The sequence below is a fragment of the Dendrobates tinctorius genome, unplaced genomic scaffold, assembly GCF_039654945.1.
Source record: "Dendrobates tinctorius isolate UK_male_01 unplaced genomic scaffold, ASM3965494v1 ptg000257l, whole genome shotgun sequence".
In the NCBI taxonomy this organism is placed as follows: domain Eukaryota; kingdom Metazoa; phylum Chordata; class Amphibia; order Anura; family Dendrobatidae; genus Dendrobates; species Dendrobates tinctorius.
The window spans coordinates 1,898,132-1,924,746 of NW_027361924.1; the positions used below are offsets into that span (position 1 = coordinate 1,898,132).

General features: G+C 51.6%; 1 protein-coding gene across 2 annotated transcripts in view; it reads right to left on the reverse strand.

Moving 5' to 3' along the window:
* LMF1 (lipase maturation factor 1) overlaps positions 1 to 26,615 on the reverse strand; it is a 229,513-nt gene that overhangs the window by 58,156 nt on the left and 144,742 nt on the right. For both annotated transcript variants that reach the window (XM_073558439.1, XM_073558440.1), the window contains one exon: positions 2,551 to 2,734. In XM_073558439.1, the coding sequence (XP_073414540.1) occupies positions 2,551 to 2,734 (184 nt within the window). The remainder of the gene's footprint in view (positions 1 to 2,550; positions 2,735 to 26,615) is intronic.

The following is a 26,615-nucleotide window of genomic DNA, read 5'->3' on the forward strand; positions in this document are numbered from 1 at the left end:
TTTGTAGTGTATGGTGGTGACAGCACTGTAGGGCAGAATTCTTTTTATTATATTTGCAGTGTATGGCGGTGACAGCACTGTAGGGCAGTATTCTTTTTATGATCTTTGCAGAGTATGGCGGTAACAGCACTGTAGGGCAGAATTCTTTTTATGATACTTGTAGTCTATGGCGGTGACAGCACTGTAGGGCAGAATTCTTTTTATATTTGTAGTGTATGGAGGTGACAGCACTGTAGGGCAGAATTCTTTTTATTATATTTGCAGTGTATGGCGGTGACAGCACTGTAGGGCAGTATTCTTTTTATGATCTTTGCAGAGTATGGCGGTGACAGCACTGTAGGGCAGAATTCTTTTTATGATATTTGTATTGTATGGCAGTGACAGCACTGTAGGGCAGAATTCTTTTTATGATATTTGTAGTGTATGGCGGTGACAGCACTGTAGGGCAGAATTCTTTTTATGATATTTGTAGTGTATGGTGGTGACAGCACTGTAGGGCAGTATTCTTTTTATGATATTTGTAGTGTATGGTGGTGACAGCACTGTAGGGCAGAATTCTTTTTATGATATTTGTAGTGTATGGTGGTGACAGCACTGTAGGGCAGTATTCTTTTTATGATATTTGTAGTGTATGGCAGTGACAGCACTGTAGGGCAGAATTCTTTTTATATTTGTAGTGAATGGAGGTGACAGCACTGTAGGGCAGAATTCTTTTTATGATATTTGTATTGTATGGCAGTGACAGCACTGTAGGGCAGAATTCTTTTTATGATATTTGTAGTGTATGGCGGTGACAGCACTGTAGGGCAGAATTCTTTTTATGATATTTGCAGTGTATGGTGGTGACAGCGCTGTAGGGCAGAATTCTTTTTATGATATTTGTATTGTATGGCAGTGACAGCACTGTAGGGCAGAATTCTTTTTATGATATTTGTAGTGTATGGCGGTGACAGCACTGTAGGGCAGAATTCTTTTTATGATATTTGCAGTGTATGGTGGTGACAGCACTGTAGGGCAGAATTCTTTTTATGATATTTGTAGTGTATGGAGGTGACAGCACTGTAGGGCAGAATTCTTTTTATGATATTTGTAGTGTATGGTGGTGACAGCACTGTAGGGCAGAATTCTTTTTATGATATTTGTAGTGTATGGAGGTGACAGCACTGTAGGGCAGAATTCTTTTTATGATATTTGTAGTGTATGGTGGTGACAGCACTGTAGGGCAGAATTCTTTTTATGATATTTGTATTGTATGGCAGTGACAGCACTGTAGGGCAGAATTCTTTTTATGATATTTGTAGTGTATGGCGGTGACAGCACTGTAGGGCAGAATTCTTTTTATGATATTTGTAGTGTATGGCGGTGACAGCACTGTAGGGCAGAATTCTTTTTATGATATTTGTAGTGTATGGTGGTGACAGCACTGTAGGGCAGTATTCTTTTTATGATATTTGTAGTGTATGGCGGTGACAGCACTGTAGGGCAGAATTGTTTTTATGATATTTGTAGTGTATGGTGGTGACAGCACTGTAGGGCAGTATTCTTTTTATGATATTTGTAGTGTATGGCAGTGACAGCACTGTAGGGCAGAATTCTTTTTATACTTGTAGTGTATGGCGGTGACAGCACTGTAGGTCAGTATTCTTTTTATACTTGCAGTGTATGGCGGTGACAGCACTGTAGGGCAGTATTCTTTTTATACTTGCAGTGTATGGCGGTGACAGCACTGTAGGGAAGTATTCTTTTTATACTTGCCGTGTATGGAGGTGACAGCACTGTAGGGCAGTATTTACACCTGTCAAGGTTTACACCTGATAATCTGACCCACTTTCGTCTTATTCTTCCTCTAATGCATCCATCTTCCATATATTTCATTTTTGTTTAGACAAAGCGTCCATCCCCCTCATGTGCCAGTGCCCCAGGGGGCTGTAATAGATCTATAATATGGACGGCCTGTCCTTTAATTTTGGGGAATTTGTGGTCATGTGAATTGCCTATTTTAAAGATGGGACAATATTATAGTCCTGCATGCAGGGGGATAACTGCTCTATTAAATCTATTCCATACCAGCAACCGCCACTGATTTATGAATTATTATTGAGTTCTGTGGTACTGTAGCTGTAGAAATCTGTAAGTAGTGAGCTCCCCCTAGTGGTGGCTGTATAAATCTGTATGTAGTGAGCTCCCCCTAGTGGTGGGTGTATGAATCTAGATGTAGTGAGCTCCCTATTGTGATGGGTGTATAAATCTGTATGCAAGGAGCTCCCTCTAGTGGTGGCTGTAGGGAGCCATAATGTTATAAACTGAGAATGTGACGGGATTAAAGGAAGCGCTATATGAGGAAAAAATAGATCTAAAAATACGAAACAGAACCCCATAGGTTCAGACATTACAATCCGTGTGAGGCTGGACGAGATCTTGGAATTTTTATTATATTTTTTTCACTGTTATCTTTTGAGATACAAACACAAATTATTGGATGGTTTTGATAACAAGAGGGCCCCCCCCCATAACACCGTCATTAGCGCATCGGTCCATTGGACGACTCACCGTAGCTTCTGGTTGGCCGCTCTCCAGCTGACGTCTGGCTCTGGATTTTGGACACTTGGTGTTTTGCTGACCCATCCTTGCTGCTGAACAGGAAGCTGAGGCTGGCATCATCAAAACAGGCGATACTTGGCACGATGGTCAGCCAGTTTAGGAAGCTGAGGTTGCCGCTGAGGATCAGAAGCACCTAGTAAAAAAGAGAGAGCGGAGAGGTCTGTAGGCATGAAGAATGGAAAACCACTTGTTAAAAGGACATGGTCGCATGTCTTCCATCCACGTAAGTGAAGACCAGGCAAGGAATGGCCGACCTCTATGCCATAGTACACGATTTAAGAGTCGATGGGAAATTACACCTTCTTGCTTGACTTTCAGGCTGCTACTATGCCTGAAGCTTGGGGTCACCTGTATTGGGGGACGCCAAGCGTTGGCCAGATATTGGCCAACAGAACATTGCACGTCAAAGATGGAGAAGTCAAGATGGTCATTGTCCACCCGGTAGAAGATGAAGAATTCTTCGAGACATGGGTCAGCCGTACTATCAGAACGATGTGGGGCTTTAAAGTATCTTTTTCCCTTGAGGTGGCCGATCTCCACCACAGAAAGGTCTATCAGGGGTTTTGGGGAAAATGGTGGATGGAGGACTCGAAGAAAATGTGGACGAGATAGATGCAATGTTGGGGGAAAGAATGGTTGGGCATGTCAGCTTTCAGCATTCATGATCCCTTAAGAGATCAGCAGCCACCAAACCTGAATCGAATGTAGGGAACAAAAGTTGACCATGAACATGAAATACCAGATGACCAAGGGCTCACTGGGCTGAGAGTTATTTCTCCCAAACTCCCCATAAACGCCTCTGGCAGAAGCTTAAAAAGGATCAGACATGTTGAATTCTAATATGCCTGAGCCTTTGATTCTCCGGCATAAGGATGAATAAAGATAGGTCGGGTGGTCGCGGAAAATTCGGATAATGTTTTTCTATTGTGTATGGCCACCTTAAAGGGGTTATCCGGCATTGCATGTAGAGTCTGATGTCCAAGATGAGAGGTGCTGGAAAACCCTCTGGAGACGGAGGAAAAAAGGGTCACGGCTCTGTCCAATAGGGACACATTAAGTGTGTGCAGATGCCTACCTTGACATTGGGGGGTCTCACAGTACCGCCCAACTCTTTTGAGCACCCCGGGTCAATGTCAACGGTCCTGATCCAATTATACTAGTTGCCGCCATCTTAAGTCGACCAATCATTGTGGGAAGATACTTTTCCAACTACATTTTCCACTACAAAGCCCCCCCCCCAGTAATGACAGGGTTAACACTAAACGTGTTGACTGTGAAATCGGGTAATAAAAGCAAGAAGAGAAAAAAAAATAAAGTTGTTTCTTGCTCATGTCAAATTTCTCAAGATTAATCTTATTCCATCATTTGGGGCCAAAACAGACAAACTGTGAGCAGAATGCCAGGGGCACTTGTGGGGCTTTCGGGTTTTTCTTTTTAATGGAGGGCTTTCCTGGCTGGGATATGTCAAAGTCACAGCCATTAATTTGACACGATGCTAGCTCTGGGCTGGGCAGTTTGGAATATCGGCTCCGGGGTCTGCTCCGCGGCCAGCAGAAGGGGGCTCGGCAGCTGATTCACAGGCTCCCACCCTACCAGTGGGTGGTGAGTTCTCTCAGCAGACACCTCGTAATTGCACCACGGTCCTTAACCCTTCCCGGGCAAAAAGTCACATTTATAGGTATAAATTCATCTTTTTCACCTGCTCCTGGAGACTCGGCTTATCTTCAGTACTCCATAAACCCCCCCATTGTTCCAACGTTAACCCCTATCCTTACGATAGGAAATAACTGACTGCTGCGGTTCTGACCACTCGAGAAAGCGGCATTGGGTCCCAAAACACTGCGCTCTATAGCACCCCTTTTTTGAGTGGAGAGGAGATTGCTGCCTGAAAAAGTAGAATCCAACACCAGGTGATCGCCGGAAATATGGTCACCACCGCACAGGCCAAGATCATGAGGGTGGGAATGGGGATCTTGTGCATTTTCCAATGAATGGTGCACCCGCAGCTTCACCCCTTTCAAGACGGGACCCCCGGCGATCAGTAAGCTATCCCTTATCCTATTGACTTGGGATGGCTTTCAATTTGGGAAATAAATGGGTATTCTAATATTACAAAATATATGCCGTCACCTTATGACCTCCTCAGACCTCCACCAATGCTGACGATGAAGGACCCTCAGTCCTGGTGTAGTGCTGTGCCCCATTTTTGCTTTTCCATGCACAACCACGCTGCTGCTGCCCCCAAGATTGGGGCCCTGGATCAGGAGAACCCGGCAAAACCAAATCCTAAATGGAAAAGTGCCGGAGGAGCCAGACCTTCATTCTCAGGATCAGTCCAGACCCCACTGATCATGAAGTGGTGGTAAAATCAAAACGACCATATGATGAGAAAACCCCTTTAAGAACTGGCTAATTAGTATAAATACTGTAAAGGAAAATCAATTAGCATACGCGCATAAATATAGCATCCAGGACGACTTTTATGGTCAGCTCAACACCAAAGAAGAAGACCAAAGAGCCTCCAAAATAAGAAGCAGGAGTGCACATATAAAAATCTCCTCCCGTTTTGTGTCTACAGCTCCTATGCAGATCGATGTGTCTCCATGGTTATAGAATACAAACAAACCATTTGTGTAGTCTGATCCTGCAGATCCTTACTATACCCTGCTGCAGATTGGGGGGGGGGGGGTGGTCGGCGTTTGGATGCCTCTTTAGACATGTTGAGGAAGGTAGAGCTGGAAGAACAACAAAAGTACCTTCACAATATACGGTATTTTTAAAGGAACACTCCCCCCTAAAATTGATTCTAGACCTAGAGGATGGCTTAAGGGGAGGAGTATGAATCTCATGCCCAGGCAATATGCGAAGGATAAGTATAATGACTTGTGAAGGTGGCATCCACAAACAAAGGAAACACTCACAGCGGCAGGGGAGACTGGAAGGAGAGCTGCGTGCCGATGACGGCGAGTGCTGATCAATTATGTAACTGCTCTTCTCTCCCGCTGAGGAAGAAGAATGTAAAGAGACTCTGCCCAAGAAAAAAAAAAAAAAAAACACTGATATATCCTTGGTAGGGAGAATTTCCACAAAATCCAAAAGAAAAACAACCAAGTATAATAAGAAAACGGTCACAAAAGTCACCCGGGGTGAAGCATAAAGGGTGAAACCTCCTGTGACCTCGGTGACAAGTGATCGGTTTCCCTGCAGCACTCCCGCAGGACATATGAGGCATTACAAACCGTATCTCTTATTGAAATTAAAGGATTAGAATATTTTGTAAAAAAAAAAAATAATAAATAATAAATAAACCAATACTTACAATTTCAATCTTTTTGATGGAGATTCAAAGACTCAGTTGGTCTTTGCTTACTTCCCTGCAGTGATAACATCACACAAGCACGCCAACATCTCTGCCCAAATCAGCGGTCAGGAGATTGGAAGTAACCATGAACCAATGGAGACCAGCATTGGAGTTGTGAGGCATTAAAGGGGTGGGTATCAGCTATTTTTAATTTTTCACCTCTGTTAGACACATTTTTATTTATGCATTTATATGTCTTTTTATTAAATCCCGCTTTAAATTCAATGGGAGATGCAGATGCAATTCCTCAGTCCTCCTGCGGGAGTGCTGTTGGGAAATTGCACACTTGCTGCCAGGTTCCTCCATAGATTACAGCTGATATACACTTCTGCAGGATTTTTCTTGCTGTCATGCTCTAGGTTATAAATGAGGGTCTATTACGGAACTTAAATTTTCCTAATAGATTTTTGGAAAATGGGTTTTCTAATTTAAACAACCCCTTAAAAAAATTTTTTAAATTCCCCACTATGAAATAAAGCCAAACCCTTGAGTTGGGCCCATATTGAGAGGTGAAACGCTCCTTGCTAATGCTTTCGCCCTCCCCCCCGTTAGCAGTAACTGCCCTCATAACATGGCATGTAATCATACACACTATAATGAATCGCTCGGGCTCGTTAACGAGTGGTCCCCGTGCGGTGATTCCAGTCTGTAGACGGTAAGAGATGGTGGAATATGGCTGACCAATTACCCCCATCGTATTACAAGCCCTTGCCCCTTCCAGGGGGGTATGTCAGCTGAAATAGCAAGGGGAAAAATTCAATATGTTGCTCCATAAAAGCAAACAGAAGCCATAAAGCGGCTGCGGCGTACAAGCTGCTGAAACAATAACGCCCCTGATGGAAGACGTGCCGCTTCATTTCCAGACTGAAACCCCATAACGAGCATTTCCTCTCTCTGCTCGTAGTCTAACTGCTGCCATTAATGGGCCGGGGTAACATGGCGGGGAGCGAGCAATCAGCCAGGCAAGAGATTGACATTTAATGCAACCTGACAATTATACAGGAGCAATATATCGGTATGGTTCCCATATGCATCATAAATAGTGGCGGCACTGGTCACGGAGGACACCGGGGCACTGACAGTATGGCCATGCTGTCATCCTTAAAGAGACAGTACACATAAAGGTCAACTTATTATAACTGGTAAGTGACGTACATAAACATTATAGGCAACATCAGGAGACCCGCTGTATACCAGGAGTAGTGAACCAGACCCGCTGTATACCGGAGTACCGAACCAGACCAGCTGAATACTGGAGTACCGAACCAGACCCTTTGTGTACCAGGAGTACCGAACCAAACCTAGAGTACCGAACAAGACCCACTGTATACCAGGAGCACCGAACCAGACTCGATATATAATGGGAGTACCGAACCAGACCCGATATACAACGGGAGTACCGAACCAGACCCGATATACAACGGGAGTACCAAAATAGATCCGCTTCTACCACGAACACTCCACCCCACAAGACCTGCCGTATATCGGGAACACCACAAAAGACCTGACGTGTACAGAGAACACCCCACAAGACCTGCCATATACAGGGAACACTGCACAAGACCTGCTGTATACCGGGAACACCCCACAAGACCTGCCATATACAGGGAACACTGCACAAGACCTGCTGTATACCGGGAACACCCCACAAGACCTGCCATATACAGGGAACACTGCACAAGACCTGCTGTATACTGGGAACACCCCACAAGACCTGCCATATACTGGGAACACCCCACAAGACCCGCCGTATACAGAGAACACCCCACAAAGACCCGCCGTTTACCGGGAACACCCCACAAGACCTGCCGTATACCGGGAACACCCCACAAGACCTGCCATATACAGGGAACACTGCACAAGACCTGCTGTATACCGGGAACAACCCACAAGACCTGCTGTATACTGGGAACACCCCACAAGACCTGCTGTATACTGGGAACACCCCACAAGACCTGCCATATACAGGGAACACCCCACAAGACCTGCTGTATACTGGGAACACCCCACAAGACCTGCCATATACAGGGAACACCCCACAAGACCTGCCGTATACAGAGAACACCCCACAAAGACCCGCCGTTTACCGGGAACACCCCACAAGACCTGCTGTATACAGGGAACACCCCACAAGACCTGCTGTATACCAGGAACACCCTACAAGACCTGCTGTATACTGGGAACACCTCACAAGACCTGCCGTATACTGGGAACACCCCACTAGACCTGTTGTATACAGGAAACACCCCACAAGACCTGCCGTATACAGGGAACACCCCACAAGACCTGCCGTATACAGGGAACACCCCACAAGACCTGCTGTATACCGGGAACACCCCACAAGACCTGCAGTATGCCGGGAACACCCCACAAGAGCTGCCGTATACAGGGAACACCCCACAAGACCTGCCATATACCGGGAATACCCCACAAGACCTGCCGTATACTGGGAACACCCCACAAGAGCTGCCGTATACAGGGAACACCCCACAAGACCTGCAGTATACAGGGAACACCCCACAAGACCTGCCGTATACAGGGAACATCCCACAAGACCTGCCGTATACAGGGAACACCCCACAAGACCTGCTGTATACCGGGAACACCCCACAAGACCTGCCGTATACAGGGAACACCCCACAAGACCTGCTGTTTCCCGGGAACACCCCATAAGACCTGCCGTATACAGGGAACACCCCACAAGACCTGCTGTATACCGGGAACACCCCACAAGACCTGCCGTATACAAGGAACACCCCAAAAGACCTGCTGTATACCGGGAACACCCCACAAGACCTGCCGTATACAGGGAACACCCCACAAGACCTGCTGTTTCCCGGGAACACCCCATAAGACCTGCCGTATACAGGGAACACCCCACAAGACCTGCTGTATACCGGGAACACCCCACAAGACCTGCCGTATACAAGGAACACCCCAAAAGACCTGCTGTATACCGGGAACACCCCACAAGACCTGCCGTATACAGGGAACACCCCACAAGACCTGCAGTATACAGGGAACACCCCACAAGACCTGCCGTATACTGGAATTATCTACCACTAGTCTGTGGGTTTCATAACCTACGTCTTTTGAAAAGGTGTTACCTAAAGTGATAAAACATGGCCGCCTCCTTCTCACAGCGGCACAGGTTGTGGTATTGCGGCTTAGCCCCATTTACTTTAGTGGAGCCCCTTACAGTCCCTATTCCTTGCTGATACTGAGCAATTCTTGGAGGACCCCCCTCCAACCGCTCATCTGTCTTCCATCTTGAAACCTGGACTTGATTTCCATATCTGTGGCATAGATAATTGCGCGGTGTCACCATAAATCCTGGTTGTGGATGCAGGATGATGATAAATGACGTGACCGGAGAGACATCTTCAGAGAACGTCTCGGAGCCTCTTCTATGAGGTGAGATACGGGAGTCGTTGACGAGCTTTGATCTTGTAATTAGATACTGATCATCGAGTCCCGGACTGGACATTGTTCCTCCGTCACGCTGCCGCCGGCGCACATATCATTGATGTCGCCATCTTAAGGTGAGCCCAGATTTATGTGGGATCTCAGGAATGTGAAGAGTCAGACTTTGGCAGATATTTCTTATTTATAAGCCATGTCTTCATCTTTTAGGGACGCCTCCCTTTGGACCAGCCACACTACTGAGAGGGGTCTCAAAAATGCGTCCGTCAGGGGTCACTTCTAATCCGGTGTAAAGTGTTTAATCTCTCTGCACTGCCCCCACAGGGGAAATAAAGTATTACACCGTGTCCATTCAAATCAATGGGTTTTCTGTGTGATGCAGGACAGGACGGGTCCTCCAGAGGAAGAGACTCTCGTTGTAAGCCACTCTTCATTTTTGGCCAAAAAATGAGGACCTCCTGCGATTAAAGGGGTTGTCCTCTACCATTATATTCATAACTTATCCTTAGGATAGGTCATCGATATCACATCGGTGGGGGTCCGAAACTTTTCACTCCCACTGATCAGGTGTTGCCTCCACTATGGATGGCTCAGATGATATAGCTGGTCATCTTGGGTCCATTTTCTGAAAACTGCTGAATATTGTATGGGGGTCGTCATTTGCAGAAATCCTAAAGGTGCTTTCCAATTTCAGAAAATCTCTCCACAAAAATAACTTTTCTCACCATCCCCTGGTCCGGCGATGAGTTTCCCCTTTAAAGTAAGGATGTTACTTTTATTTTATTTCCCTTCTTAAAGGGTTAACCCCTTAAACAACAGGGAGCACTACTGAGCATGGGCGACCACTGTTTCAGCTCCGCCTATAGGAGTGGTGGTCGCACATGCTCAGGACAGCTGGATTCACTTCGGGGGCTTTGAACACCCCGTTTTTGTGATCAGTGAGGGTCTCATCAGTTAGACCTCGGTCAATAGGTGATGTATGTCTATGGGACACTACGACATTAATGATATGGAATGACCAGGCTCTCGAGGATTTGACAGTTCCTCAGCCGAGCATACGGGAGGGTCTAGAGTGGGTGAAGGATCTGCACCCAAGACGTAAAGGTGCTGGTACTCGCCCGGCTGTATTCATTAGGCACAGCATTAATCGGGGTAATTGGGTAGGTGCTGCGAGGTTATAAAACCACGGCATGTCTAATGAGGGAGCACCTTATAGAGGAGCGCCAAGGTTTTAATCTAATAATGTCACTTTTATGGATTATGACTGGAGTTTTATGAAGTGTGCTATGAAATGCTGGGGATTCATTGCTCTCTGTGGATTAATTTGGAAAAGCAGTTTTTCCTGGTTTTAGGCCCGAAAACAATTATTTTTTTGTGTATGTCCTTCTCAGTCACTGTACACAGGGCCCTGCACCAGGAAACAACAAATGACTGAACGTCGGCATCTTCATGTGTCCTCGGGAGGAGAAAGCAAAGACGTGATGAGAGGAGAACGGACGGCTGCCGGGACATGTGAGGAGGCTGGGGGTCAGACAAGAAGATGTCCTGGGAGGAGAAGACTCGACCGTCAAGGGACATCTCCATCATCTACTTATATACATGTGTATGTCACATCTACAGACAGCAGGACATGGGAATGTGGTCTACACTGCACGTTCTACATAGTGTACGGCACGGCAGGCACTGACCTGTACCGCACAGCAGGCACTGACCTGTACCGCACAGCAGGCACTGACCTGTACCGCACAGCAGGCACTGACCTGTACCGCACAGCAGGCACTGACCTGTACCGCACAGCAGGCACTGACCTGTACCGCACAGCAGGCACTGACCTGTACCGCAAAGCAGGCACTGACCTGTACCGCAAAGCAGGCACTGACCTGTACCGCAAAGCAGGCACTGACCTGTACCGCAAAGCAGGCACTGACCTGTACCGCAAAGCAGGCACTGACCTGTACCGCACAGCAGGCACTGACCTGTACCGCACAGCAGGCACTGACCTGTACCGCACAGCAGGCACTGACCTGTACCGCACAGCAGGCACTGACCTGTACCGCAAAAAGCAGGCACTGACCTGTACCGCAAAAAGCAGGCACTGACCTGTACCGCAAAAAGCAGGCACTGACCTGTACCGCAAAAAGCAGGCACTGACCTGTACCGCACAGCAGGCACTGACCTGTACCGCACAGCAGGCACTGACCGGTACCGCACAGCAGGCACTGACCTGTACCGCAAAGCAGGCACTGACCTGTACCGCAAAGCAGGCACTGACCTGTACCGCAAAGCAGGCACTGACCAGTACCGCAAAGCAGGCACTGACCTGTACCGCACAGCAGGCACTGACCTGTACCGCACAGCAGGCACTGACCTGTACTGCACTGACCTGTACCGCACAGCAGGCACTGACCTGCACTGACCTGTACTGCACAGCAGGCACTGATCTGTATTGCACTGACCTGTACTGCACAGCAGGCACTGATCTGTATTGCACTGACCTGTACTGCACAGCAGGCACTGACCCGTACTGCACAGTAGGCACTGACCTGTACTGCACAGTAGGCACTGACCTGTACCGCACAGCAGGCACTGACCCGTACCGCACAGCAGGCACTGACCCGTACTGCACAGCAGGCACTGACCTGTACTGCACAGCAGGCACTGACCTGTACTGCACAGCAGGCACTGACCCGTACCGCACAGCAGGCACTGACCCGTACCGCACAGCAGGCACTGACCCGTACCGCACAGCAGGCACTGACCCGTACCGCACAGCAGGCACTGACCCGTACTGCACAGCAGGCACTGACCCGTACCGCACAGCAGGCACTGACCCGTACTGCAGAGCAGGCACTGACCCGTACTGCACAGCAGGCACTGACCCGTACTGCACAGTAGGCACTGACCTGTACTGCACAGTAGGCACTGACCCGTACCGCACAGCAGGCACTGACCCGTACCGCACAGCAGGCACTGACCCGTACCGCACAGCAGGCACTGACCCGTACTGCACAGCAGGCACTGACCCGTACCGCACAGCAGGCACTGACCCGTACTGCAGAGCAGGCACTGACCCGTACTGCACAGCAGGCACTGACCCGTACTGCACAGTAGGCACTGACCTGTACTGCACAGTAGGCACTGACCTGTACCGCACAGCAGGCACTGACCCGTACTGCACAGCAGGCACTGACCTGTACTGCACAGCAGGCACTGACCTGTACTGCACAGCAGGCACTGACCCGTACTGCACAGCAGGCACTGACCCGTACCGCACAGCAGGCACTGACCTGTACTGCACAGCAGGCACTGACCCGTACTGCACAGCAGGCACTGACCTGTACTGCACAGCAGGCACTGACCCGTACTGCACAGCAGGCACTGACCCGTACCGCACAGCAGGCACTGACCTGTACCGCACAGCGGGCACTGACCTGTACCGCAAAGCGGGCACTGACCTGACCTGTACTGCAAACATAGATACTGGAGACCGTACAGATCAGCTGTAGTAATTTCTAGGATAAACAGGTACATGATGCGCCTTCAGCTCCTGGACTGAATGTAGTGATGTCATCACTCCTTGTGTAATGATATCACTTAAAAGAGTTGTCTCAAGAGGACACCCGCTGTCCATACTATCTTTATTCAAGTGCAACTTTTTGTAAAAGGCAACGATTACAAAAATGTTCTATGGTTTCATGTCTGCAGCCCTACGTGCGGCCACAGTGACTACAACACAGCACGGGCAGTCAGATTCTGCAGTCACAATCCCTTACATTTTCCATCTACGCCTTGCAGCCCTATGATATTGATGCTAGCCAGAAGTTAGGACGGATGGGGAGAGAATGACTTCAAGATCAGACTACATAGCGTTTGTTTGTAGTCTGTTACCATGGAGACAGAAACGTTTGTAAATGAGCTGCTCACAAAAGAATGATAGGTTTTTTTGCAAATTTATTTTATTTTAAAAGTATTTGGATAATACAAAAAAATGTCTTTAATTTAAAGGGATGTGTGTAGGGTGTTTGGTGGCCTTTAAAAATGTCTTTTGCATAGAATGATGATTGTAGTGGATTGTGTCCGGCGCCATAGGAGACATAACTCAATTACCATCAGTATGGGTCAGGTTCCCTTCTGCGGGCACCCTGGCGAGGCCAGGGGCTTCAGGGCATAGCTTTGATACAGATGAAAGCCGGGCTCGGGTGCACAGAGATACTTTTCAAAGTAACCTCGACACCTGCAGGTGCTCAGACACAAAACCAGAACCAGCTCATTCCTGAGCCTTCATTTAGGTCCTGAACTGATCTCAGCCGGGGGTGAGAAATGCAACAGGATTTTTTTGGCTCTTTAACCCCCACCCCATCCTACACATAAGCCTAAACGGATGTCACAATATAGTGGAAATCGGGGATGGTACAGAACAATTTGGCAATAGGGGAAGTAATCACCTGGCTAATTACAGTGTCTGTATCGTCTCTATGAAAAACGGTTGTATCATAAATGTCAAATCTCTCCATTAAGGTAAAGTAAGTGTCCAAAATAATGGAGGTAGAGCAGCCGCAGAAAAATAGGGAGAGGAACTGCAGGGAACTAGGGAGACCAGCAGCAGGGAGCCGGCGAGAGCGGCGGCAGGGAGCCGGCGAGAGCGGCGGCAGGGAGCCGGCGAGAGCGGCGGCAGGGAGCCGGCGAGAGCGGCGGCAGGGAGCCGGCGAGAGCGGCGGCAGGGAGCCGGCGAGAGCGGCGGCAGGGAGCCAGGGAGAGCGGCGGCAGGGAGCCGGGGAGAGCGGCGGCAGGGAGCCGGGGAGAGCGGCGGCAGGGAGCCGGGGAGAGCGGCGGCAGGGAGCCGGGGAGAGCGGCGGCAGGGAGCCGGGGAGAGCGGCGGCAGGGAGCCGGGGAGAGCGGCGGCAGGGAGCCGGGGAGAGCGGCGGCAGGGAGCCGGGGAGAGCGGCGGCAGGGAGCCGGGGAGAGCGGCGGCAGGGAGCCGGGGAGAGCGGCGGCAGGGAGCCGGGGAGAGCGGCGGCAGGGAGCCGGGGAGAGCGGCGGCAGGGAGCCGGGGAGAGCGGCGGCAGGGAGCCGGGGAGAGCGGCGGCAGGGAGCCGGGGAGAGCGGCGGCAGGGAGCCGGGGAGAGCGGCCGCAGGGAGCCGGGGAGAGCGGCGGCAGGGAGCCGGGGAGAGCGGCCGCAGGGAGCCGGGGAGAGCGGCGGCAGGGAGCCGGGGAGAGCGGCCGCAGGGAGCCGGGGAGAGCGGCGGCAGGGAGCCGGGGAGAGCGGCCGCAGGGAGCCGGGGAGAGCGGCCGCAGGGAGCCGGGGAGAGCGGCGGCAGGGAGCCGGGGAGAGCGGCCGCAGGGAGCCGGGGAGAGCGGCCGCAGGGAGCCGGGGAGAGCGGCCGCAGGGAGCCGGGGAGAGCGGCGGCAGGGAGCCGGGGAGAGCGGCCGCAGGGAGCCGGGGAGAGCGGCCGCAGGGAGCCGGGGAGAGCGGCCGCAGGGAGCCGGGGAGAGCGGCCGCAGGGAGCCGGGGAGAGCGGCCGCAGGGAGCCGGGGAGAGCGGCCGCAGGGAGCCGGGGAGAGCGGCCGCAGGGAGCCGGGGAGAGCGGCCGCAGGGAGCCGGGGAGAGCGGCCGCAGGGAGCCGGGGAGAGCGGCCGCAGGGAGCCGGGGAGAGCGGCCGCAGGGAACCGGGGAGAGCGGCCGCAGGGAACCGGGGAGAGCGGCCGCAGGGAACAGGGGAGAGCGGCCGCAGGGAACAGGGGAGAGCGGCCGCAGGGAGCCGGGGAGAGCGGCCGCAGGGAGCCGGGGAGAGCGGCCGCAGGGAGCCGGGGAGAGCGGCCGCAGGGAGCCGGGGAGAGCGGCCGCAGGGAGCCGGGGAGAGCGGCCGCAGGGAGCCGGGGAGAGCGGCCGCAGGGAGCCGGGGAGAGCGGCCGCAGGGAGCCGGGGAGAGCGGCCGCAGGGAGCCGGGGAGAGCGGCCGCAGGGAGCCGGGGAGAGCGGCCGCAGGGAGCCGGGGAGAGCGGCCGCAGGGAGCCGGGGAGAGCGGCCGCAGGGAGCCGGGGAGAGCGGCCGCAGGGAACCGGGGAGAGCGGCCGCAGGGAACAGGGGAGAGCGGCCGCAGGGAACAGGGGAGAGCGGCCGCAGGGAGCCGGGGAGAGCGGCCGCAGGGAGCCGGGGAGAGCGGCCGCAGGGAGCCGGGGAGAGCGGCCGCAGGGAGCTGGGGATAGTAGATGCAGGGAAACAGCAGCTGTAAGGAAATACTGAATGCAATTGCTGGAAACTGGGAACAGTAGATGCAACAAACTGGGAAGTGTAGATGCAGGGAGCTGCGAGCAGTTTCAGGGAACTAGAGAGAGCAACTGCAGAAACCTGGGAAGAGCATTTGCAGGGAACAGCAACTGAAAGGATCTGGGAATAACAACTGAAAGGATCTGGGAATAACAGCCGCAGGGAACTGGGGACAGCAAGTGCTGTTATCAGGGAAAATATGGACATAGTTGATGGCCCAGAGAAATAATGCAGCTCTTAAACAATACTTTATTCTTCAAATCCTTTTTGCTGTTAATATCTCTGCTTGCTGTAAATTAAGAGGAGGAATTTTTGCTCACATCGTGAGGTTGAAAAGCAATACATATATAATTCCTCTCGCAGCTGACAGCTTGTAACCCGTGCAGACAATCCTCTGTAAGCTAAATGCATAGGAAGCGCACAGTGCAATGTGTCAGCCAGGAGACATATTATCCATCATATAGAGGAACACTATGAGGCGCATTGGAAAGTCTGAGGACACTTTTACAGGTAGTCATCAGCGTTTGCCCTTCTTTTTATTTACGGCCTTCATGCAGGGACTGGCTGTACTGACACCTTTCACCCTCACGCCTCATCTTTGTGTTTTTATTTGCAAAGTCAAACTTTATTCTTCCACTAGAGACCTGGATATTGGTTTAATCCATACCCACGTAGATGTACCCAAGAATAGCCCCCGGAACATTTCACACATGCTCAACCAAGTAGAAAATATTTAACTTTTTTGTTTACAATTCAAGAATAATTCTATCCTGTCTAATAATTTCCAGGAAACCTCAGTCCCAGATCTTCTTTACAGAAATGAGGCATTTAAAGGGAAACTTTTACACCAGGTCTCATATAGCTTCATGTAGAAGATGGGGCTGTGTGTATACACTACTTATCCTGCATTATACCCCAGAGTTGCACTCACTATTCTGCTGGTGCAGTCACCGTGTACATACATTACTTATCCTGAGTTACCTCCTGTATTATACTCCAGAGCTGCACTCACTATTCTGCTGGTGCAGTCACTGTGTACATACATTACATTACTGATCCTGAGTTACATCCTGTATTATACCCCAGAGCTGCACTCACTATTCTGTTGGTGCAGTCACTGTGTACATACATTACATTACTGATCCTGAGTTACATCCTGTATTATACTCCAGAGCTGCACTCACTATTCTGCTGGTGCAGTCACTGTGTACATACATTACTGATCCTGAGTTACATCCTGTATTATACTCCAGAGCTGCACTCACTATTCTGCTGGTGCAGTCACTGTGTACATACATTACTGATCCTGAGTTACATCCTGTATTATACTCCAGAGCTGCACTCACTATTATGCTGGTGCAGTCACCGTGTACATACATTACTGATCCCGAGTTACCTCCTGTATTATACCCCAGACCTGCACTCACTATTCTGCTGGTGCAGTCACTGTGTACATACATTACATTACTGATCCTGAGTTACATCCTGTATTATACCCCAGAGCTGCACTCACTATTATGCTGGTGCAGTCACTGTGTACATACATTACATTACTGATCCTGAGTTACATCCTGTATTATACCCCAGAGCTGCACTCACTATTATGCTGGTGCAGTCACTGTGTACATACATTACATTACTGATCCTGAGTTACCTCCTGTATTATACTCCAGAGCTGCACTCACTATTCTGCGGGTGCAGTCACTGTGTACATACATTACATTACTGATCCTGAGTTACATCCTGTATTATACCCCAGAGCTGCACTCACTATTCTGCGGGTGCAGTCACCGTGTACATACATTACTGATCCTGAGTTACATCCTGTATTATACTCCAGAGCTGCACTCACTATTCTGCTGGTGCAGTCACTGTGTACATACATTACTGATCCTGAGTTACATCCTGTATTATACCCCTGAGCTGCACTCACTATTCTGCGGGTGCAGTCACTGTGTACATACATTACATTACTGATCCTGAGTTACATCCTGAATTATACCCCAGAGCTGCACTCACTATTCTGCTGGTGCAGTCACTGTGTACATACATTACTGATCCTGAGTTACATCCTGTATTATACCCCAGAGCTGCACTCACTATTCTGCTGATGCAGTCACTGTGTGCATACATTACATTACTGATCCTGAGTTACATCTTGTATTATACTCCAGAGCTGCACTCACTATTCTGGGGGTGCAGTCACTGTATATGAAGGACTTAAGGGAGATTTCAGCTTTGAATGCTGTGAATGCAGCTGCTCACAATGCTATGTGAGTGCCTTGTACAGATGTTGTGGTGCAGTCTTATGATCCCGCTGCAAACACTACTGAGACGTGGATCAGACATAATACCAAATACGCTGTGAATGACGAGGAGACTCGCATGTGCCGCGCTGCTCTGCAGGGGAGGGTAACACAAAGGCCAGGAACCTCTCCTGTTTACATCCTCCACATCCATTACTGTCAGGCCCATCCCAGGCTGTATCTGAAGGTCAATATTATCCTTCCCTTACTACACGCTGCTCTGTGAATTCAGTTATGGCATTAAGAGAAATACTACTCCCATCATGTCACTTCAGATGCCACATTTCTCTTTGTCAGTTACGGTATCTTCAACCTATGTCAGGACTACAACCCCCAGCATGCCCTGACAACTGCAGACAAAACTCGAATGATGATGACTGGCAAAGGTAAAAGCAGTGTTCAGCTGTCAAAACATGCTGGGAGTTGTAGTAATGAATCACATGGAGATGGCTGTTCTATGCCTTTGGATGCTTCTTATATAAATTCTAGCCTACTTTAGTGTGGCGTGTAGAACTACAACTCCCAGAATGTGACCTTACATGTTCTGTGCTGCCTATCCCTTTGTCAAGGATGTCATACCTGTGTCTTGTCAGTGTCACAGCTTACGTCTGCCATGGCAACCTCGGTGTTTTATTAAAAGACATGCTGAGAGCTGTAGTTTTGAAACAACTGGAAAGTCACAGGTTAGACAGCACTTAGAGGGAGCTGCACAGGCGCGGTGACTTAGGGGGCGCTGCACAGGCGCGGTGGCTTAGAGGGAGCTGAGCATCAGCGGTGGCTTAGAGGGAGCTGAGCATCAGCGGTGGCTTAGAGGGAGCTGAGCATCAGCGGTGGCTTAGAGGGAGCTGAGCATCAGCGGTGGCTTAGAGGGAGCTGAGCATCAGCGGTGGCTTAGAGGGAGCTGAGCATCAGCGGTGGCTTAGAGGGAGCTGAGCATCAGCGGTGGCTTAGAGGGAGCTGAGCATCAGCGGTGGCTTAGAGGGAGCTGAGCATCAGCGGTGGCTTAGAGGGAGCTGAGCATCAGCGGTGGCTTAGAGGGAGCTGAGCATCAGCGGTGGCTTAGAGGGAGCTGAGCATCAGCGGTGGCTTAGAGGGAGCTGAGCATCAGCGGTGGCTTAGAGGGAGCTGAGCATCAGCGGTGGCTTAGAGGGAGCTGAGCATCAGCGGTGGCTTAGAGGGAGCTGAGCATCAGCGGTGGCTTAGAGGGAGCTGAGCATCAGCGGTGGCTTAGAGGGAGCTGAGCATCAGCGGTGGCTTAGAGGGAGCTGAGCATCAGCGGTGGCTTAGAGGGAGCTGAGCATCAGCGGTGGCTTAGAGGGAGCTGAGCATCAGCGGTGGCTTAGAGGGAGCTGAGCATCAGCGGTGGCTTAGAGGGAGCTGAGCATCAGCGGTGGCTTAGAGGGAGCTGAGCATCAGCCGTGGCTTAGAGGGAGCTGAGCATCAGCCGTGGCTTAGAGGGAGCTGAGCATCAGCCGTGGCTTAGAGGGAGCTGAGCATCAGCCGTGGCTTAGAGGGAGCTGAGCATCAGCCGTGGCTTAGAGGGAGCTGAGCATCAGCCGTGGCTTAGAGGGAGCTGAGCATCAGCCGTGGCTTAGAGGGAGCTGAGCATCAGCCGTGGCTTAGAGGGAGCTGAGCATCAGCCGTGGCTTAGAGGGAGCTGAGCATCAGCCGTGGCTTAGAGGGAGCTGAGCATCAGCCGTGGCTTAGAGGGAGCTGAGCATCAGCCGTGGCTTAGAGGGAGCTGAGCATCAGCCGTGGCTTAGAGGGAGCTGAGCATCAGCCGTGACTTAGAGGGAGCTGAGCATCAGCCGTGACTTAGAGGGAGCTGAGCATCAGCCGTGACTTAGAGGGAGCTGAGCATCAGCCGTGACTTAGAGGGAGCTGAGCATCAGCCGTGACTTAGAGGGAGCTGAGCATCAGCCGTGACTTAGAGGGAGCTGAACATCAGCCGTGACTTAGAGGGAGCTGAACATCAGCCGTGACTTAGAGGGAGCTGAACATCAGCCGTGACTTAGAGGGAGCTGAACATCAGCCGTGACTTAGAGGGAGCTGAACATCAGCCGTGACTTAGAGGGAGCTGAACATCAGCCGTGACTTAGAGGGAGCTGAACATCAGCCGTGACTTAGAGGGAGCTGAACATCAGCCGTGACTTAGAGGGAGCTGAACATCAGCCGTGACTTAGAGGGAGCTGAACATCAGCCGTGACTTAGAGGGAGCTGAACATCAGCCGTGACTTAGAGGGAGCTGAACATCAGCCGTGACTTAGAGGGAGCTGAACATCAGCGGTGACTTAGAGGGAGCTGAACATCAGCGGTGACTTAGAGGGAGCTGAACATCAGCGGTGACTTAGAGGGAGCTGAACATCAGCGGTGACTTAGAGGGAGCTGAACATCAGCGGTGACTTAGAGGGAGCTGAACATCAGCGGTGACTTAGAGGGAGCTGAACATCAGCGGTGACTTAGAGGGAGCTGAACATCAGCGGTGACTTAGAGGGAGCTGAACATCAGCGGTGACTTAGAGGGAGCTGAACATCAGCGGTGACTTAGAGGGAGCTGAACATCAGCGGTGACTTAGAGGGAGCTGAACATCAGCGGTGACTTAGAGGGAGCTGAACATCAGCGGTGACTTAGAGGGAGCTGAACATCAGCGGTGACTTAGAGGGAGCTGAACATCAGCGGTGACTTAGAGGGAGCTGAACATCAGCGGTGACTTAGAGGGAGCTGAACATCAGCGGTGACTTAGAGGGAGCTGAACATCAGCGGTGACTTAGAGGGAGCTGAACATCAGCGGTGACTTAGAGGGAGCTGAACATCAGCGGTGACTTAGAGGGAGCTGAACATCAGCGGTGACTTAGAGGGAGCTGAACATCAGCGGTGACTTAGAGGGAGCTGAACATCAGCGGTGACTTAGAGGGAGCTGAACATCAGCGGTGACTTAGAGGGAGCTGAACATCAGCGGTGACTTAGAGGGAGCTGAACATCAGCGGTGACTTAGAGGGAGCTGAACATCAGCGGTGACTTAGAGGGAGCTGAACATCAGCGGTGACTTAGAGGGAGCTGAACATCAGCGGTGACTTAGAGGGAGCTGAACATCAGCGGTGACTTAGAGGGAGCTGAACATCAGCGGTGACTTAGAGGGAGCTGAACATCAGCGGTGACTTAGAGGGAGCTGAACATCAGCGGTGACTTAGAGGGAGCTGAACATCAGCGGTGACTTAGAGGGAGCTGAACATCAGCGGTGACTTAGAGGGAGCTGAACATCAGCGGTGACTTAGAGGGAGCTGAACATCAGCGGTGACTTAGAGGGAGCTGAACATCAGCGGTGACTTAGAGGGAGCTGAACATCAGCGGTGACTTAGAGGGAGCTGAACATCAGCGGTGACTTAGAGGGAGCTGAACATCAGCGGTGACTTAGAGGGAGCTGAACATCAGCGGTGACTTAGAGGGAGCTGAACATCAGCGGTGACTTAGAGGGAGCTGAACATCAGCGGTGACTTAGAGGGAGCTGAACATCAGCGGTGACTTAGAGGGAGCTGAACATCAGCGGTGACTTAGAGGGAGCTGAACATCAGCGGTGACTTAGAGGGAGCTGAACATCAGCGGTGACTTAGAGGGAGCTGAACATCAGCGGTGACTTAGAGGGAGCTGAACATCAGCGGTGACTTAGAGGGAGCTGAACATCAGCGGTGACTTAGAGGGAGCTGAACATCAGCGGTGACTTAGAGGGAGCTGAACATCAGCGGTGACTTAGAGGGAGCTGAACATCAGCGGTGACTTAGAGGGAGCTGAACATCAGCGGTGACTTAGAGGGAGCTGAACATCAGCGGTGACTTAGAGGGAGCTGAACATCAGCGGTGACTTAGAGGGAGCTGAACATCAGCGGTGACTTAGAGGGAGCTGAACATCAGCGGTGACTTAGAGGGAGCTGAACATCAGCGGTGACTTAGAGGGAGCTGAACATCAGCGGTGACTTAGAGGGAGCTGAACATCAGCGGTGACTTAGAGGGAGCTGAACATCAGCGGTGACTTAGAGGGAGCTGAACATCAGCGGTGACTTAGAGGGAGCTGAACATCAGCGGTGACTTAGAGGGAGCTGAACATCAGCGGTGACTTAGAGGGAGCTGAACATCAGCGGTGACTTAGAGGGAGCTGAACATCAGCGGTGACTTAGAGGGAGCTGAACATCAGCGGTGACTTAGAGGGAGCTGAACATCAGCGGTGACTTAGAGGGAGCTGAACATCAGCGGTGACTTAGAGGGAGCTGAACATCAGCGGTGACTTAGAGGGAGCTGAACATCAGCGGTGACTTAGAGGGAGCTGAACATCAGCGGTGACTTAGAGGGAGCTGAACATCAGCGGTGACTTAGAGGGAGCTGAACATCAGCGGTGACTTAGAGGGAGCTGAACATCAGCGGTGACTTAGAGGGAGCTGAACATCAGCGGTGACTTAGAGGGAGCTGAACATCAGCGGTGACTTAGAGGGAGCTGAACATCAGCGGTGACTTAGAGGGAGCTGAACATCAGCGGTGACTTAGAGGGAGCTGAACATCAGCGGTGACTTAGAGGGAGCTGAACATCAGCGGTGACTTAGAGGGAGAGCTGAACATCAGCGGTGACTTAGAGGGAGCTGAACATCAGCGGTGACTTAGAGGGAGCTGAACATCAGCGGTGACTTAGAGGGAGAGCTGAACATCAGCGGTGACTTAGAGGGAGAGCTGAACATCAGCGGTGACTTAGAGGGAGAGCTGAACATCAGCGGTGACTTAGAGGGAGAGCTGAACATCAGCGGTGACTTAGAGGGAGAGCTGAACATCAGCGGTGACTTAGAGGGAGAGCTGAACATCAGCGGTGACTTAGAGGGAGAGCTGAACATCAGCGGTGACTTAGAGGGAGAGCTGAACATCAGCGGTGACTTAGAGGGAGAGCTGAACATCAGCGGTGACTTAGAGGGAGAGCTGAACATCAGCGGTGACTTAGAGGGAGAGCTGAACATCAGCGGTGACTTAGAGGGAGAGCTGAACATCAGCGGTGACTTAGAGGGAGAGCTGAACATCAGCGGTGACTTAGAGGGAGAGCTGAACATCAGCGGTGACTTAGAGGGAGAGCTGAACATCAGCGGTGACTTAGAGGGAGAGCTGAACATCAGCGGTGACTTAGAGGGAGAGCTGAACATCAGCGGTGACTTAGAGGGAGAGCTGAACATCAGCGGTGACTTAGAGGGAGAGCTGAACATCAGCGGTGACTTAGAGGGAGAGCTGAACATCAGCGGTGACTTAGAGGGAGAGCTGAACATCAGCGGTGACTTAGAGGGAGAGCTGAACATCAGCGGTGACTTAGAGGGAGAGCTGAACATCAGCGGTGACTTAGAGGGAGAGCTGAACATCAGCGGTGACTTAGAGGGAGAGCTGAACATCAGCGGTGACTTAGAGGGAGAGCTGAACATCAGCGGTGACTTAGAGGGAGAGCTGAACATCAGCGGTGACTTAGAGGGAGAGCTGAACATCAGCGGTGACTTAGAGGGAGAGCTGAACATCAGCGGTGACTTAGAGGGAGAGCTGAACATCAGCGGTGACTTAGAGGGAGAGCTGAACATCAGCGGTGACTTAGAGGGAGAGCTGAACATCAGCGGTGACTTAGAGGGAGAGCTGAACATCAGCGGTGACTTAGAGGGAGAGCTGAACATCAGCGGTGACTTAGAGGGAGAGCTGAACATCAGCGGTGACTTAGAGGGAGAGCTGAACATCAGCGGTGACTTAGAGGGAGAGCTGAACATCAGCGGTGACTTAGAGGGAGAGCTGAACATCAGCGGTGACTTAGAGGGAGAGCTGAACATCAGCGGTGACTTAGAGGGAGAGCTGAACATCAGCGGTGACTTAGAGGGAGAGCTGAACATCAGCGGTGACTTAGAGGGAGAGCTGAACATCAGCGGTGACTTAGAGGGAGAGCTGAACATCAGCGGTGACTTAGAGGGAGAGCTGAACATCAGCGGTGACTTAGAGGGAGAGCTGAACATCAGCGGTGACTTAGAGGGAGAGCTGAACATCAGCGGTGACTTAGAGGGAGAGCTGAACATCAGCGGTGACTTAGAGGGAGAGCTGAACATCAGCGGTGACTTAGAGGGAGAGCTGAACATCAGCGGTGACTTAGAGGGAGAGCTGAACATCAGCGGTGACTTAGAGGGAGAGCTGAACATCAGCGGTGACTTAGAGGGAGAGCTGAACATCAGCGGTGACTTAGAGGGAGAGCTGAACATCAGCGGTGACTTAGAGGGAGAGCTGAACATCAGCGGTGACTTAGAGGGAGAGCTGAACATCAGCGGTGACTTAGAGGGAGAGCTGAACATCAGCGGTGACTTAGAGGGAGAGCTGAACATCAGCGGTGACTTAGAGGGAGAGCTGAACATCAGCGGTGACTTAGAGGGAGAGCTGAACATCAGCGGTGACTTAGAGGGAGAGCTGAACATCAGCGGTGACTTAGAGGGAGAGCTGAACATCAGCGGTGACTTAGAGGGAGCTGAACATCAGCGGTGACTTAGAGGGAGCTGCACATGCGCGGTGACTTAGAGGGAGCTGCACATGCGCGGTGACTTAGAGGGAGCTGCACATGCGCGGTGACTTAGAGGGAGCTGCACATGCGCGGTGACTTAGAGGGAGCTGCACATGCGCGGTGACTTAGAGGGAGCTGCACATGCGCGGTGACTTAGAGGGAGCTGCACATGCGCGGTGACTTAGAGGGAGCTGCACATGCGCGGTGACTTAGAGGGAGCTGCACATGCGCGGTGACTTAGAGGGAGCTGCACATGCGCGGTGACTTAGAGGGAGCTGCACATGCGCGGTGACTTAGAGGGAGCTGCACATGCGCGGTGACTTAGAGGGAGCTGCACATGCGCGGTGACTTAGAGGGAGCTGCACATGCGCGGTGACTTAGAGGGAGCTGCACATGCGCGGTGACTTAGAGGGAGCTGCACATGCGCGGTGACTTAGAGGGAGCTGCACATGCGCGGTGACTTAGAGGGAGCTGCACATGCGCGGTGACTTAGAGGGAGCTGCACATGCGCGGTGACTTAGAGGGAGCTGCACATGCGCGGTGACTTAGAGGGAGCTGCACATGCGCGGTGACTTAGAGGGAGCTGCACATGCGCGGTGACTTAGAGGGAGCTGCACATGCGCGGTGACTTAGAGGGAGCTGCACATGCGCGGTGACTTAGAGGGAGCTGCACATGCGCGGTGACTTAGAGGGAGCTGCACATGCGCGGTGACTTAGAGGGAGCTGCACATGCGCGGTGACTTAGAGGGAGCTGCACATGCGCGGTGACTTAGAGGGAGCTGCACATGCGCGGTGACTTAGAGGGAGCTGCACATGCGCGGTGACTTAGAGGGAGCTGCACATGCGCGGTGACTTAGAGGGAGCTGCACATGCGCGGTGACTTAGAGGGAGCTGCACATGCGCGGTGACTTAGAGGGAGCTGCACATGCGCGGTGACTTAGAGGGAGCTGCACATGCGCGGTGACTTAGAGGGAGCTGCACATGCGCGGTGACTTAGAGGGAGCTGAACATGCGCGGTGACTTGAAGAGAGCTGTCTGTGCGCAGCGACTTTGAGGAAGCTGCACATGTACCGTGAATAAGAGGGAGTTGCCCATGAGCAAGGACTTAAGGGGAGCTGCCCATGTGCAGTGACTATGAGGCAGTTGCTCATGCGCAGCATCTTAGAGGGAGCTGTACATGTGTGGTGACTAAAGGGAGTCGTACATACATGGTAACTTAGGGAGCTGCGCATGGGTTGTGACATAAAGCACCACATGCACGGTGAGTAGAGAGAGCTGCAGATGTGTGTGACTTAGAATGAGCTGCACACATGCAGTGACATAAAGGGAGCTGATATGAACAGTAACTTAGAAGGAGCTGCACATGCGCAGTAACATCTTCATTGACAGAGGATAAAACCCACATCTATTCTATGGATATGCCATATGCCCAGGTGGGGGAGCCCCCTTGAATATTTCCACTATACTATCCATATGCCCCAATAGTGGATACAGGATGGGGCGGCCATACTTGAACAATTACACTGACAGTCAGTGCATAGAAATATTCCTGTGAGCGAGCCAAGGTCCTGAAAATGGCGCTGGATTAATACACAAAGTACATTAGAAAGTTGCAGAACTTTGGAAGCCACGTCACGATTAACAGACGCTGCTGCTGTCGGACACTTGCTGCCAGCTGTCACTCGCTGTCGGCCAGGCCTGTGACAGGCCTTGTGGAGTTAATGTAGGCAGAGGTTAGTGGCCCTGGGGGATGGCCAGGACCAGATGTTGCGGGGTTGATGTTACTTGATCTCTAGAAGGAAGAGGATGTGTGTCCTCCGATCCTCCTCCCCCGATGTGCAGTAATTGAGTGCAGCCGCTACATGTGAAATCGGCAGGTGCGGCTTCACCAGTGGACGTAACCTCCACAGTCCGGGGCAACCTCCCCAAGACACGGGGCCTCCTCCTCGGCCGCTTTCTTGCAGTGGCTCCAAGTAATCCGATTAGCGTCTAATTACACGTACCGATATATGGGACCGAGGCCGGAAAACCAGCCTCTAGGACGCCGTGAGGTCAACGAGCCTCCGAGCACCATGGAGGCATCTCAGGCTCAGACTGTCAGGATGGGACC